The 16,823-nt window shown below is 53.5% G+C and overlaps 2 protein-coding genes across 2 annotated transcripts; one reads left to right on the forward strand and one right to left on the reverse strand.

Moving 5' to 3' along the window:
• Positions 1–2,287: 2,287 nt before the first annotated feature.
• On the reverse strand, positions 2,288–3,381 carry J7T55_002242 (uncharacterized protein; the record flags this gene model as incomplete). Its single annotated transcript, XM_053132772.1, has 4 exons — positions 2,288–2,610; positions 2,782–2,846; positions 2,901–2,965; positions 3,271–3,381. 4 exons carry the CDS (start codon positions 3,379–3,381, stop codon positions 2,288–2,290), a joined length of 564 nt encoding a protein of 187 aa, XP_052989213.1.
• Positions 3,382–11,538: 8,157 nt separating this feature from the next.
• Positions 11,539–13,958, forward strand: J7T55_002243 (uncharacterized protein; the record flags this gene model as incomplete). The annotated part of the gene is made up of 4 exons (XM_053132773.1): positions 11,539–11,608; positions 11,706–11,831; positions 11,906–13,605; positions 13,692–13,958. 4 exons carry the CDS (start codon positions 11,539–11,541, stop codon positions 13,956–13,958), a joined length of 2,163 nt encoding a protein of 720 aa, XP_052989214.1.
• Positions 13,959–16,823: the final 2,865 nt, after the last annotated feature.

Consider the following 16,823-nt stretch of genomic DNA (forward strand, 5'->3'; position numbering starts at 1 on the left):
GTGCAGCTCGGTACCCGGAGACCCCCGAAAACGGCAATGCTGCCGCCGCGCGGTGACGGACGGCCACGGCCTTGAAGCTCCTTTCAGCAACGCTTGATTCGCCACAACAGTTCGAATGCAGGGCAGGGAGACCCGGATTAATGTTTTGGGTCAGATGCTCATAAGGTTAATTGCCAATCCTATTATTGGAAGGCTTGGAAACGTCTTCCCACAGTCTGAGATCCCACGTGTGCCTCGCCCGTTGGCCCCATGGATGAACTTCCCAGTATCCCCTGCGTTGAGTGAGACATGATGTACGATCAGATTCAGCTTCCAAGTTCCGTGAATATGTACAAAGTGGCGTGTCTTATTCTCAAGCAACCAACAGTCTCTTAGGCGCTTGCTCGCTGCCACTATAGCCAAGAAACAGTGACGTGCTATACCCGGTCTTCATGCAGAAAGGTGCGGACGAAAGTGATCGGATCGGGCCATGTGAGACATTCAAGCGATTCTGCAAAAGCTACAGCGATACATAAATTTGATACTTGACAAGAATCGTTTCCAATAGCTCGACATGTCAAAGTCCAGAACACTGGGCCGCGGAGATTCAAGCCCCTTTGTATGCTCGGCCTTCTTTTGAACGGCCCAAGAACGTTGAAACATTGACGAATGCGCTCTTACATCCGGACTTCTACGTGAGCAGGCAGGGAAAGACTGGAGTCTATCCCTAACACAGGTGGCCGGACAGGTGGCCGAATACATCTGGCGTGCCAGACACAAGGGCAGGGAACCTCGGATGGGGCTGGTGAGAGGCTCGAACTCAATATGGGGCCAGGATGTGGGATCTCTGCTGACTGCATGATCCTCTGTCAGATCCCGCTAAAGGGCTTGCAGGGCGAGAACTACTTATTCTACAGATACACGGACGCCTTCTTTGCTCTTGCAGCGCCCTGCGTCATCGCTGCACAACAAAGCTGACTCGGCGACTCCCGCGCATCGCAATTGCTCCATGCCCCCCTTCTCCTTCTCTCGAAACTCTGCGGCGCGAAAGACCCTCAATGCAGGCTTGACTTGCTGGCTGATGGAACTCGTTATCTACTCTACCAAGTCAAATACAAATACATGCTAGTGCTAAGATCAGCCCGTTGTGCTCCCCTGGAAAGCTTCATCCCAAGATCTGAGCCTGTTCAACTATAGAACGCTATGAATGGCTACATTACATGGCATCCTTGTAACAGTACGATTATGCGAGCTGCTGGTATCTAGCTTATCACTTTGATCATACGTCGCGCTTTGGGAATTCCCACTCTTGTAATACCACGGCTGGCTGAATGTGATCCTGTTACGGACGCAAGCGAGCACCTGTGCGAGGCTTACGGCTTCACTAAGAGTTTAGCACGAGCGCAATGCTGCAGGATCTTGGTTTCTCCCTCTCAGATGAAGTGGGATGGCGGCTGGCTGCAGCGCGAGGGTGTTCCAGGCGTGGTCAAGGCCATGCTGTGCGACCCTATCATCACATCTCGTCACACCGTTCCCATGTACCGACCAGGGCACTTCATGGTCATTGACTCCCCCCTTGGGGAGCATCTGGCATCCTCAATACAAGCTTTGAACGATGTAAAATACCATTTCGAGATTGAAGTCTGGGGCTATCACGCCATTACCGTTTTCTTGGATATACAGCATGGATCGGGGATCTGGCATGCAGGAGCTAGATGGTGGTACACGCTGAAATGTGGAACGCGGAGATGGCCGACGGGCAATATTCCACAGCGCGCTTGCTCTCATCGTGGCCTACAGTCAAGTATTGATGAAGGAAATCCATATGGGGGCCTTGTCTTGAATGGTCAATCGATGAGAGAATTGCGAATCGAAAGCGAAAGGGAGGATAGCGTCCTCATTCCGGTGTTGTTATAATCAATGTTTAATGCTTTTGCCAAGCAGGATCTCGGCAGCGTCAAATTCCGTAAGACAGGAACAATCAATCATCAGAGTTTCGTCAGAACTACTCATTAGAAACACAGCGAACTTGCTCTTTTTCTTCCGGTCATGTTCTTCGACACCTGGGACCGTTGAGGCTCATTCAAATCTGTTTTAGCAGGAATCGTGGCAAAACTTTCTATTCAACAACCGATGAATAACACACAGACGCCTCTGCAACTAATATCTTAGTAGCTGGACAACATGGCTTAAGGCTCTTATAAAAGACTTTTCGGTCTAGACGTTGTTGTCTGCTTGGAAGCCGTGGCAGAGACCTAATGAGGTCGAACTTTTCTGTCCTTCACGATGCGGAACAACCAAGGAGACATCACTTGAAAACATCTTCCCGCAACTTGTAAGGATGACTCCGGAAAGCAGAGCCGGTATGAGCCAATGAAATCGGCAGACGCCTCAAAATCACAATTTGGCATCCATATACCCATCGGATACCCACGAAGACCATTTGAAGATCCAGCATTTGTTGTTCTTCGGCGTCCTCCGCCATGTAGAGCTTTACGCTGAACATTTGCATGATATCGCTCTTGATCGCATGAACAGAGCTAAGAAGCCCCTCGCCAGATATTGCTCCACCAAATGTTACTCCAAGTTTCAATCTTGCAATGACTGAATCCAAATTGTTATTCACGTGGTCTGTTTGTGTCAGTAGATGGGATGAGCCATCAGCTCAAATATGTTGGATATTATGATCCTGTGTGTCTGCACTGCTTCGATGGGGACTTCCAGCTCCCCGGGGCCCCCGCACTCGACCTAGTCAAGTGATCCGAAGAATGACCGGGACTAGCTGTATGTATGCGGACATACCGACATATCCTACACTCCTTTCCTCGTGGGCACACGCAGCGTTCAATTGTCTGTATGCAGACTCGCTAACCGGTCAGCCTCGGATGGAAGTGATTGGACCAGAGGCCCATGTGGCTTACACCTTAGCGACGCTCCGGAAGCCATGGAGCAGGCTTATCCCGGTGATGTTGTCGTGTCTCAAATGCTGCCGGGAACTCGCAGGGCCTCAAAGAAACGTGACGATGCATGGAGTCTAGGTTTTTGTTCTCGTCACGCTACAATGCGCGTGACTTCACCATCGGTTTGCCCACGTTGGATCAATGGCTGACCTTCACTAAACCTGCGACTGAACACCCGAGGCTTGCGTCAAGACATGCTACGAAGTCCCTACGTGGGTGCTCAGGCTTGAGTACAACAGGATCCAGGCTACGTAGATGATCTCTCCGGTTGAACACAACTTGTGCTCATCCTGGAGGGTGCCTGATCTTCATGGGCAGATAGTCAATGTACGCCGAGCACAGCTCTTGCAACGTTGAGTTCGTTTCGTTTTGCCCTTCTGGGACCAAGCGTGAAGTTAGATTGGGGTAGAAGAGCGTCTAGTGAAGTGTTTGATACATCCATGACGGCGATTCCGTTTGACACTGCTGCCCAATAAGGTACATTCCGAATGAGAGTCGATGGCAACGCGAGATTGTAAACTTTTCGCGCGCGCATGGCACGGGCCACATGGGACAGTACGTAGCCAGTATGGTTAAGTACTAGACCCTGATGGAATGAATGTCTAAGGATTCGTGGTGGTCGCCAAGGCATCCTGTCGAGGGTAATATTTTGGTCTTGGACATCCATGGTCCTCTGGAGTGTGATCTCGTACATAATCGAGGGGAGCAGTCTTCATCTTCACATATCAAATACACGTTAGAGGCCGACAAGTGACGGCCTATACATTCCATGATATCGGCCTGAAGACACATTGTACGCTTGAGCTTACTATTAGTTTATCGTGCTTGATTTTGGCGGGCTGTAGTTTTAATAGCTAAACTAGAGAGGCTTTCTGCGATCTCTCCCGATCTTCGGCTTTGATAACTGCATTACATATGAATAGGACAACGTCCTGGAGTGCTGTGATATGGTCTCGAAGTCGATTAAAGTCCGGTATGATTTTCTGATTACTCAAGCAGTCTCTGGACGAACTGCTTAGGACCACATACATTCTAGCATCACTTGACACTTGGTCAAGCGCATTGGTTTATCCCTTTTCGCGCTCGAATGCAGAACGCAATCGACGAAAATATCTTTTCAAGTGGTGATCCTAAGTATATTATGAGGCAAAGGTTAACACATGCATACGGCGATGGGAAACCGCATCAACGACCGTGGATATCAACTGCCTTGGACATTGGAGATTAGTTGCAAGTTGAAGTATCGGTGTCAGAGTTCACATTTAGAGGACTCCAAGCATAACGCAATTTTCAGGCACAAAACCTCCAATGCTCGTACATTGGCTACGCTGGCGAAACACGATCTTTGCACCACTTCTCTCGTTCACACGCGTGGCAAACTCGTCGACCATATGCGCTGAACTGTGCTCACGAGTAACACTCACGAATAGCGGTCGCCATGGCAAGGCAAGAGACATGATTAACATCAAACCATTTCAGGGCCGATCGTGAGCCAGTACAATCCAATACGTGAAGACTGATTTCAACAAAGAGAATAAGAGCCAGGTGAGCGTGTGACGAAGTTGCCGGTGAACTGTTCGTCATTGGCCGGGCTGGTGCAGCAGGGATTGCTCGCGAATCTGCGACATGGTCCAGGCCACGGATGGGTACCGAGATTTGTCCCACCAGTGCATGATTACAGACAGTAAATGGTAAATCGACTCGTTTTTTTTTTCTTTCATTCTTTTCGGCAACCAGTGGGCAGAGCTTAGTCGATCAGACCCTGTAGGACACCCGCGGATGGAGACCAAGTGTTGAGCCACAAGCAATTCCAGGGCAGCTATTCAAGACGACTGTGCATCGAATCCCACCAGAGAATCGAATCCGAAATTAGTACTTGGCCCAACGGCTCGCTGTGTGGGTGGTATGACAAGCCTCCAAGGTGGCGTCTTCAAAATCATACAGCCGCCAAACAATGGTGGCAGGGTTGTTAGGCGAGGTGCCTTTCGGCGAATTCCTGGCTGCAGGCGACCACGGGGTGGGGGCACTTGTCGAGATGCAGATGTTTAGTCCTCGCACCCGCCAGTCAACACTGCCAGTTCGCATTCCGCAAGGCGGCTACCAGCGCATGTGATCTTGTGAACTAGTCGTGATTCAGCGTGATTCCGAGCTGCCGCTTGGCAGATATGGCTACACCTCTCGGATCCCAACTGGCGGGATCGTTGTAGCATGAACGGGATACCTACACAACTTGGAGCATGAAAGATGCCTAGCATCAAAAGCGGCAGGCGTGGAGTAGAATTGTAGAAGCCCCAGCCCTGAGGATGCTTGAGTTCAACGGCAATCGGGACACTCTCAACTTGTCTCTGGACGGCTGACGGCTTCGATCGAGGCTGTGTCGTGGGCGGGCCAAAGGTCTGCGCCCCCAAGGCCACATGTTGCTGTGTGTCCATAATGGAGTCTCTTGGTCGACATGGCTTCGCTGCCGTGCCGGAACCGACATGTCACAAGACGAAAAGACACTACACGATGTGGTTCAACAGGATCTATTCTGATCTCCAGGGTGTGTGTGCCTATAGACTGATCGCAGTGGTATTGTGGGCCGGGATGCTCGTTGGCTCAACGAAAGACTAGATGCTAGCGGCAGATAGCTCTCGTCGTAGTCGATCCTGCGGTGACAGAGATTCGGTGTGCAAGGTGAGCAGTGGGCAGGTCCTCTGGTCTTTACCTGGGGGCTGGGGTGTGGGCATGGTGGTCGGCCATCACCGGATGCCCCAAGGAGATAGCTGCGTCTAGAGAGCAATCCCGTGCCGTGTTCGCCTCATCCATGGCCCCCGCCGTCCTCCAGTTCTGCCAGGCTGGCTGGTCTGGCCAGTCTCATCCACCTGGGGGTGCAGACTTGCAGGCGTGCAGGATGCGCCAGAGCTGCAGGGTCGGCAGGGCAACATTGCAAAAAAGAAAAAAAAAATGGACCATCGTTGGAGGGAGGCGCAAGTACTGTGCACAGAGCAGCACCAAGCGACGACCTGATCCTGGGGACCGCCAGGGGTGGCAGCCGAGATTTAGAAGAGGCGGACAGAGGCTGAAGGTGATGGAGGCCTTGAGGTCGTACACCAACGTTCTGTGTCCAGAGTGACATGACATGCAATGAAATTGAGATGAGGCGAGGCGAACAAAGGCAAATGACATGCACGAGAAAAAGGAGAACGAGGGCTGAGGTGGACGTCATGAGCTATCTGTCGCCTACTGTGGAGAGGCCGCTTGGTGTTGGTGAGTGTACCAATACTGTCTTTTCAAGTAGTTCTGAGGCCGCATAAGCGTCTAAAAATACATTGCAAAAAGTATCCACTACTCCCACAGTACCAGCATTGCAACCGCAACCCTTGCCCGAGCCTCTAGTCCTGTGGGCCGCTCCTACTCCACTGCGAACTTCAACAACGTGCATTGTTGGACTGGTTTCGCCCGTCCTCAGGTTCCTCACACTCCGCACGTCAACCATTCTGCCTGCTCCTCCTCCTCGTTTCCTGTTCTTCTTCTTCTTTATCTTCTTCTTCTCCACACGGCCGGACAGCGGCGACTGTGCCTCGGGCAACGCAGTTGCGCAGTACCTGCCCGAGTGGGTGCTCGTATCGTGCACGCATGCCACAGCTCCACTCGCTCGTTGAGAGTGCTTGTCGGACGGAGATGATGGCTCGATAGCGGCCGTGTCGATCTGTCTGAGCCCGAGTTAGTGACAGGGAGGGCCCATCTGGGCATGGGGCATGTCGCGCGGCCTCCACTCGAGGCAAGCCGCCGGCAGAGGCCAGCAAGTTCGACTGACTGGACTGATTGTGCCTCTGGCTTGTGAGACATTCCTACTGACGCACCCTGGACGGTAGCCGTGCAACGTTCGGTCGGCTCACAATGGCAACGTCTTTGGCTGGCCCGTCCCTGCCCCGTCCTGGCCCGTCCCAGGCAGTGACCATCCAATGTCAGCATGGCTTTGACCTCGAGTCTCGACCTCCAAACCCTCCTGTGCTGGTCCACTGCTGCCTCCGCGCCGGACTCGTGGTTCCGCAAATGCAGTATAGGCAGCTGACTTGAGGCGAACACCACCGCACCTGCATGGCCAACATACGGGTCAAGCTCGCCGCACCCCGTGTCTATAGCAGATCACGTTCATTCATCCATTCTCCCACTTAATCGATCTGGGCCCTCACAGTGCCTCCAGGCAGATCTTCACCGGGATGTGAAAGAGGGAGAGACAGAACGCATGGGGCCCTGGTCGCCGTTCCACATACTTGGTACCACGGACCGTACGACTTTAGGAATGCATCTTGAAGACACCATCCTCGCCAGGGGTGGGTGCTCTCGCACGGCACTCAAGATCGCCGTCAACTGGTACATGCCACTGCCATGGTCTTCTCCACCGCGCTGCACTGCAGTCAGCCACCCGGTGTTGCGAGGTACCCCTTACCCCTGAATACACTGCCTTTGCTCTACTCTGTCCTGTCTGTGCAAGATAACCAGTCTTCCCTGCAAGGTCCTCCAACCACACACCCCATCAAGATGTACTCCTTCTCAGGAATCTTGAGAGTTGTGCTATGCTCAGCAATGAGCCAGGCACTTCGGTGGCCGACTTTGCCCAATGGCAGTGGTCCATCACAGCGCAGTCTCTCCCATGAACAATAGCTGTACTTGAACAGAGACCCGGTGTACCCAAGTAGCTGCTCGTGCACTGTTAGTAAGTGATATGTACACACCATTCTAGCAGGATTCGATTATTATCACACCTCGATCTTTCTCCCACCGTTCGCTTTTATATCAAGCACCTGTGTCTACTTTTTCAAGCATTTTCTTTTCCCGCGTCTCCCTCCAATCTCCTGGCAGAATTAACGCGCCAAAAACCCCCACCCCACAGACAACTTGACTGTCGAATGTGCCTGTAGGCCGCCAACTCGAACATTCCTAGGCAGTTAAGGGTTGACTCCTTGAACCACCCCACCGAGTACATCGCTTGACCATCACATAAATCGACCGACAGTGGCTCTCCCAAGCCACTGTTAAGGTGGTTCTGACCTTCCGAAGGCAAGTTGCTTAGGCGTACTCACATTTTGCACTGTTTTTGTTTTCACATTGTTTCTGCAATTCTCGAGATCTCAGCGAGACGTTCCCTTTGAACCGACGGAACAAAGACGCACCTGTTGGGGCTGGCGAGGCTCCAAGGCGGCATGAAGCAGACGCAGCACAGGTTGGATCCTGGCCTTTGTTGACAAAGCTGCGCACGTCTTACAAGAGTCTTCTCAGACTGACCCGACAATCGACCGCGCTAAATTCCTTGGCCCTTTGTTGGGCTGGAGTGTCATTTGGATTGGCGCGATCGACGGCTGCTTCCGCTGCCAACACATTGCCCTCTGGACCAGGGACTGCGACGCCATGGCTTGGATTCAGCAGCCAGGAGAGCTCTTATTCATGGGAACAAATGACAGAGGGAAAGAAGAAAAAGGTCTCTGAGCGACAGGGACTGTAAGGGAGGCGGAAGAGGGCGATGTCAGTACAATCGCGACTGCGGTCAGGCAACCTCGACTTACCTGGCGAGCATCGTGATTTGATTCGCAAACTCAGCCACAGATAAACGGGCCAATGACGAGGGTCAATCCAACAGACTTTCAGCGGCTCTGGACCAATGTGTGCCGTGTGTACAGTACAGTACAGTCAAGTACAGCACAGTACAGCACCCGTATCCGCGACTTCATCCCAGTCCTCCGAACCGCTGCCGCGAGCGAACGAGCCCACCTTTCCCATTAGAGTTGGGAGGCAGATCGACGGTCGGCTGATCTGCAGCTGGGGGCCTTGCTAACCCGGAGGATTTTGGCGAACCAACCATCCTATCTATCTGAGATCTGCCCATATCACGCAAGTAAATCGCAAAGGGCTGCAGCTAACAATTATTCCAATATACAGATTTCCTTTTCCAAACTCGACCGAGTGACCGCGGCCCTTCTCTGCACCCGGCAGTCTTCGCGTCATAATCGGCAAGACGTCAAGGAAAGTCGAAGACTACCACAGTACTCCATCCTGCGCAGCTCGACGCCGATCCTTTGCGGTACTTGATTCCGGACCCACCATCCGGTGTAACCTTGAACACCCACCCGTCCTACTCATCCCGTGGCCCCATACCAGTCACGAGCCAATCATTGTACACCCTTTCGACGAGGATCACGCTTCTAGGCACTGTGCCCCCCCTTGCTCGACTGCCTCTTTCCCCTGCCCCCCCAGGAGGTCCCACTACTACTGTCATCGATCGCTCGGTAAGGGTCCTGGTCCCTGCTCTGTCAACTTGTGTCATCTGTATCCTTTTTCTGCCTTTCTTTTTCCCTCCTGTCGTCAAAATTGCGGGCCTGGGGTGCATTCTTCCCTCTTTCATCGCGTTTTCCAAGCTTGCTTCAATCTGCAATCTGCACCAGATACTTTGCTCTCATTCCGTGTTATCGCATACTCATGGCTTGCATCCTCCCCGGTGTCAGCTCGGCCCTCGCCTGTGGGCAAAGTAATCACGGGACAGCGTCCGTAACATCTTGAGTATCCCACCATCCCAACCTCTCACTTGATGTTCTCCACGGCTGTCAGGTGTATGGGGCCCCGGCCCTTGCCCCTTACATCGTCCCCAAAGCACTGATTTCCTCTTCTGTGCAGACCCCTTTGCTTTTATCTGCAAAGGCCTGGGCAAGTCCCCCATAGCCTACAGGTTTAATTTTTGGCCTCTCCAAATGAGAAGAAGAAAGATGGCTCGGAGGAGTTTTTCATCCCTGTCATCTGACACTCGCAGCTGAGCAGGGCCTGCGATAGCAGATTCCTAGGCGGTCAGTATCATCAAGGGCAAAAAAGATGCCCTCGCAAACAGGGAGAGCTCTAGGACCGCCTAGCTAGGGAGGCTCATCGAGGCTTCGACGCCCGTGTCTCTGATACCACATGCTACTTTGCCCTTCCTGATGCACCATACCCCACAAATAAACCGTGTATCGCGCTCTCCACGGTCAGTCCGGCCGTGTCAAGAAATGCAGAGCAGACTGTCCTCCCTTTGCACCTCTCTTGTGCACTTCCCTTTGGCCACCCTAAACATGCGCGACAGGCGTCTTACTTTTCTGAACCACTTTCCCCTTCATCCCGTCTTCTATACTTCATCCAGATCTTCCTCCTGCCAGTGCTGCGGTGCGTGGTGTTGCAACCTTGTCTCGCGTACCTTCTTTCGTCCTCATTATCACCATTCTCTCACTTCAGGACCATCCTCCTCGTCATCCTACAAGCATTCTGCCTTATGCAAACGCGGACGAATTGTCCACGGGAGCCTACCGCTGCCGAAATCAACGGCCCCCGTTTTCCTCTTTGATTCCTGTTCCTGCCAACACCCTCGCCCATGCGAACACGTTCGGGATGCCCGCATGAGATCGAATCCCGTCTCCACATATGTCGAACCGATGATGCTCGTCACCCACTGACAGCACGGCTTAGCATCAACATTCCGACGGACCCGTACTTCTACACGATTTCTCTCCCATCCAAGGTACGCAAGAGGCTGTTATCTTGGCTCGTGGAACCCTTTGAAGCTCCCTCATCGGCCCAAGTGCCACAAGAACCGAGATCCGACCAATAAAACGGTATCTCGATCGATGTGGCGTCGGCGTACAGGAGCCTTGATCCTTCAACCCAGTGATATCATGCATAAAATGCTGACCGACTTTCTTCTACAGGTCAGTACCATATGGTCTCATATTCTCTCTTTGATTGCCGCTGCCTCACAAAGCTGCATTGGGAGGAGTTGCATCACTTTGCCGAGACCCTCAACCCTGGTCCGGCCTCACTGTTGGCTGTCACGACCAACGGGTAGTGGCCGTGTCTGAGTCCTGCTGCAAGCTAGTCTGTCAAAGACAGCTGAGCCCGGTCTTAAAGTGCCAGAGATCCCTCTGAAAGCTACAGGACGGCAAGGAGGACAATATCAGGTCCGGTCCTGAATCGGTCTGATGTCTGTCAGTTTGAGATCCGACAAATCATCAATCCAACCATCCTGGGATGCTCCTTCTTCCAATCTCAACATTTGATCAAGATCATCCATGTCAAACTCCGCATTGATTTAGGGTGGTTTCGTTCTGAGTGGCGTGCAGGAGAAAAAGCAGGTGGCTACAGTTCAGCTTCCTGACCTTCAGCCTCCCGTTCGAAGAGCCTTTTTTTCCCCACAGACAGCGGCTTCCAGTCGGATGACACGGCGAGAAAAACCAAAGACATCTTTTGGGGCAGCTGTTAGATCAGATCAGATCCGATCGGACAGACTAAGCTTACAGTTGACTTCGCGCAGGCCACACACACCATCATCACTACCACCCTATCCCCAGGACTTGCTGCCGAGACAGCTGTCTAGCGTCGGCCCTTTCGCAACTCACACATTTCAAAACATTACCATTTCACAACGGACTGGATGTCTGCTCTCAAGCTTGATCAGCCATTATACAAATTGTTCGAGGTGAGTTGAAATCAATCATGTCATTTTGCCTCATAACCTCTCTTCTCGACCTGCAAAGCGCATGAGCTTGACTACGAAGGGAGGGGTACAGACCTTTGAGCACGACAAGCAGCGATCGAGATCATGGCTCTAGTTTCCTTACAGCTGATACCACGACTCCTTAATTCCCTCCGGTTGGAGCCTCGTTACATTTGTAAGACTCTACTGACCAAAGAGACGAGAACAGCCGGGACTTCATTCTCAACGGCCAATAATTGTCGATTCAGAAGCTCTAGAATCACCTGATACAGTGACCCTTCGCTACGAGGAAGAGGCAGCTGTGCGGGCCAACGGCGGAGGAGGGGACCTGCGAGGCGGCTCGTCCCCTGATCTCTTGCCGATGGCGGCGTACAAGCCTCATCCGCCCCAGATGCATGGTAAACTGCCTCTTTTCTGACGAATCTATCTGCCTACAATTGCGACGATACTGACGAACTCGCTCTATGTATAGGGTTTTCCGATCCTTCATACAATCAATATAGCTCGCAAAACTTGCCCCAAGCACATTTGCACCAGCAGACCGAGAATGCCGCCGCACAGATGAATCAAATGGCTTACGCGGCCAACAATGCTGCAGTCGCGGCGAACAACCGCATACCGTACAACTTTGCCCTGGCGCCGTCTGGATTCTCAGCGCAAGGCTCACAGCCAAATGCGGGCCCTGGTGGCACCAAAATACACTTGCGCATCTCCGGACAATACGACATACTGTCTGTGACCTCGACAACGCCGTATGTATGGGTGCTGTTCGGAAATGCTGCGCAAAAGATTCCAGCACAAATAATAAAGGAGTCGCAAGATGCCACAGGCGCATGCACCTACAGTATCACGGTGGAAGCACCTCCATTTGTGGTCACAAATTGGCAAGCGTCTTCAACTGTGCCCCTGACTGTTGTCATTGAAAGCACAGATGGGCACGAGCTTGCACGCGTTGGCTCCGCGGGGTCATTCACATATACAGACACAGCAGGTGCAGACCTTACCCAAGGGGCCGCGAGTCCACCTGACGGGTCAATCACGCGAAGAAGTACCACCCGCTCACCACTGTCACATGAGCATGAAACATCAGTCCTCCATGTCAACAGTCCTCCTGGACTCACAGTACGCACGAGTGCCACTACCAGCCCTACGACTGAACATCTTTCCGGCGCGCACCAACTGCCGCAACACGATGTCGCAGATCCGTGTACAAATAACTACGGCTATCCTTCCGCTGCCGTCGCGCCGTCCCAGTCTCAGGTCCATGTGCCACAAGCGCAGCCGACGACTAGCTTTGGAGCGACAGCCTACGGCCAAAGCAACGACACGATGCTGCACGCTTACCGAACCTCGAATTACTCGCACAACCAGCATCATTACCAACGTAGCCCTACCTCACTTCGCTCTCCTCATCATGGTCTTGGCGGTTGGGCCACATATGGTGGCTTGGACGGTCGTACATCCACGTACTCGTCCGCCCACCACACTACCATTACCAGGCCCAGTTTGCATCCTTCGCTGCCGATGCCAAGCGGAGGACCTCCAACCCTAGTTCGCACGACTAGTCTACCGCAGGGGACCCCTTCAATGGGACTTGGGGGTAATTACAGCCCCTTCGTCTCGCACCACAAAGCGATATTGCACATTCAGGGAAACTTGGAATCCATGACAGTCGGTTGGACACCCGAGGAGTGGGAAAGCCGAAGGCGAATCGTCATGTTCAAGAAGTCGCAATCTGGCAGCCGTCTCACCGCGACCTTCCGAGCCGTCCCCGTCAACGAGCGGCCCCCAAACAGTATATGTGTCAGCTGCATATGGTGGGAAGAGAAACACGAGTGTTATGTCACGTCTGTTGACACCATTCACCTCCTGGAGCAACTCGTGGTCTCGCCGAACCGGTTCACAGTCGAAGAGAAGAACCGTATCCGGCGGAATCTAGAGGGTTTCAAGCCGTTGACGGTGAGCAAGGCGAAGGCAGAGTCAGAGGACTTCTTCAAGATCATCATGGGATTCGGGAATCCCAAGCCGAGAAACATTGAGAAGGATGTGAAGGTGTTTCCCTGGAAAGTGCTGGCCCCGGCTCTGAAGAAAATCATCGGAAAATACAGCGCGTCGCCATCGTCAACGGTGCCCCACTCCTCTCATTCCCATCACACCCACTTACTGACCCCGGTAAGCGTTGGTAGCAACAACTACGGGCTACCTCCTACGCCAACAACGGCTACAGATCCAACGGGGGTATCGGGATACATTGGCAGTGCTTCTTTGAGCAGCCACTCAGTCCTGACGGACAGCATTCCATCGCCACGGTCCCTCAGCGGGGGTATACCATCTTCATGGGCCTCATATACCGGCTCAGGGCGCGACGTGAGTCGGAGCTACTCTCCGACAGGGCTTTTGAAGACGTCATCGCCAGTATCGAGCTCGAGCCTGCGCCTGAACGCACTGCCAACAGCCTACGACACCAGGAGTCCGCAGACGGGGTTGTCACACTCGAATCACTACAGCCTGCCTTCGCAGAGTAGCCACCATGGCTTATCGGGGACGCAGGCGAGCCAGAGCGGGCGATGGGACTACAGTGTGAATTCAATATCAGACACGAGTGGATACGGCAGCGCTCGAGGGGGGTACAGTGACTATGGCGCATATGGGGATGGTGCCAGTCAGCGAGCATGAGCATGGATACTTGCAGCATGGGATGAGGTCATCGGAGAGAGGTAAAGAGTCATAGACAAGACGGGGATAGGGTGGTATAGACGAAGCGAGTGGGTGTAATAATACGGGGCTGGTGCGAGCGACCAAGCCCCGAGGGAGGACTGACGGCAGGAAGTGAAATGTGACAAGGACAGCAAACATAGAGGGAAGAGATACATCGGGAGAGGGAGAAGGAGAGAGCAGGGCAAGGAGAGAGAGCGAGAGAGAGCGAAGGGGAGATGTGGGCGACGTCAAAGCAACAAGCTTGGTGCGCGGATTCAAGAAAGAGCGGAGCGGACTGGGCTTTGGGTTTCTGTAACTTCTGAGATACCTTACCTGATCATCATTTTCAACTTCTCAACAAGCAACGTCTAATTTTCCAAAGATGGTACCCACCCTTCACCCGCCCGCCCGGGTACGATGCAGCTCGAGGAGCTGCACGAGATCTTTCCGCGGCATTGAGGAATGGAATCAGGTCTCGAGGCAGCCGCGCGAGGCGACCACGGTGCAGGCTTGTTGTTCGTATCGCACAATATCGGGGAAGATCATTCGAATCTCGGGACGTTTCAGCCGGCGGGACTCGCATCGCATCGCGTCTAGACGAGGCACACTGTTGATCAAATGCAGCCCGCAAGCGAGGGTGCGAGGGCGGTGTCGAATGCTGCCCCTATCTATACCTCGGTAGGGTAGGGTAGGGTAGGGTAGGGTGTAGATATGTAAGTAAGTTGATGTGTGTGCGTTTTGGCAAGGAAGCTTGTGTCTACTTCTTAGTCCCCTGATTAGGCTGCAAGTGCGCCTACGGGAAAAGCGTCTGCATTTGAAATGTATACTCAAGTCTATAAGTACATAGTAGATGTTGGTGGTGGGTCTTGCTCGCTGATGCAATTGGGTGGGGTGAGCAGAACCCGTCATGTGGGATTCGGCAGCCAATCAGTCCAGGGTCCACGCCTCCACGACAATGCACCTAGGCTTGATCCGAGGAGAACTAGGGGGGACCGGTGATCAACAACCCCCCCAGATGTTCTGGATGTTCTGGATGTCCAGCTACAACTTATGACTGCGACGGCGACGGCGACGGCGGCGGCGACTGTGAATGCGACTGCGACGGCGGCTACGGGCTACGACAATTAATCCACGTTTCTAACACGCTGGGTGGGTTCTTGTCCTTTCGACTGCTACGCTATTTGGGAGTGGCACCATCTCTATCCCTATCTTTCTCTTCCTCTCTCCAGATCAAGGTTCTGGCTTCTCCCCCTCCTCGTCCCCCTTCTCAGGCCTCCCACTCCTACGTCGTCGACACGAACCGACGATCCTCAAGCCCTTCCCTGCACGCCCCCTTCCACAGTTCAACGCGAACCCACTCGCACCTTTTTGCGAGCGTCTCCATACCACGTATGCCGACCCCATGCCGCAAGCATGCCCAGAGGGTCTGGACGTATGACATCCATCCCGTGCTTACACTGCAGCGGATGATGCCCCAGGCTCATCATGCCGTCCTCCTCCTCGCGCATCAAACCCCCACTAAGCATGTGCGGCCCTAACCAATCTATTTCTGCACCTCGTGGGTTGGGTGTGGACACACTGTAATTGCTGCTTTTGCTCCTATGGCCGGATCCGCGCCCGTTCTTCAGATACGACGGGCCCTACTGCACGCCTGCATGCATGTGCATGTTTCGAGCTTGTCTTGGAGAGCCTACTGGGCGACGCCGCCCCGGCCCAGCTAAGTGTTGCATGTCATGCATATGATGCATTACCACTGGCCTCACCCGCCTTCTTGATACTTGCCATTGATAATGAGTGTGCGTGTGTGTTTGGGTGTGTGTGCATTCTTCTGGGGTACGGGAGCAATGGTTGATGGGCTGGTTTCTTAGCCATCCAGGGTTATCTGTCTGCCTCTCTGCCATGCAGCTGTCACGCTAGGCATATACACTCTTCCGGGCGACTCCCGCGGTTCTCCCGGCCGAGTGGACCGGCCACCACGAGTTTCTCTTACGCATGTATTTTTCAATGTCCACCAAAGTCCTCTCTTGGTCCTCCACCCTTTGTCGCGCAACACCGCGTCCTGCATCCCTCTGCCCCGAAACCTGACCTCGGGCGGACGGCTTGAGAAATGCGAGATCGTCCGATCTTGGGTGATCGCTTCCCCAATGCCTGGGACACGGGTCGACGGCAGTGCCTCAGCTGGGGCCATTCACACACCGGCCTAAACCCCTACCTGCTGTGATTTTCCGCTCACGTCCATCTGCCTAGCCTCATGCGGTCCGGGCGCGGGACTTGCCTCGTGGGGCCTGTTTCGCCTCCCGAGTCCGCCCGCCCTCATGCCGTGAGCTTGTCACTTGCCTCAAGGCTCCATAGTGGGCCACGCGTGGGTGTGCAAGTGGCGGTTACTACCGTGCGCAGACAAGCCCCTTGATTATCTTTCTGCACTGTCGAATCAGATGACCACATCTCATGTGGGGCTTGGGGCATTAGGCTACAGTCAGCCACACTTGTCGTCCTGAAAACCAGTTGAAATGCTCCCTCCAGCGTCACCCTATTTTACAATGTGCTCCATCTCATTGGCTGCGGGCTGCACACCATTTGGAGCCCCGGATACGACGCGGGCAATCGCATGATAACGTTGCAGGCATTCGTGAAGTCAATCTTTTGTAATTAGGAGGCATTCTGGGAGATGGCAAAGTGCCTGACCGGGCCTG

This window comes from Diaporthe amygdali (assembly GCF_026229845.1).
Source record: "Diaporthe amygdali strain CAA958 chromosome Unknown NODE_33_length_508711_cov_65_296071, whole genome shotgun sequence".
In the NCBI taxonomy this organism is placed as follows: domain Eukaryota; kingdom Fungi; phylum Ascomycota; class Sordariomycetes; order Diaporthales; family Diaporthaceae; genus Diaporthe; species Diaporthe amygdali.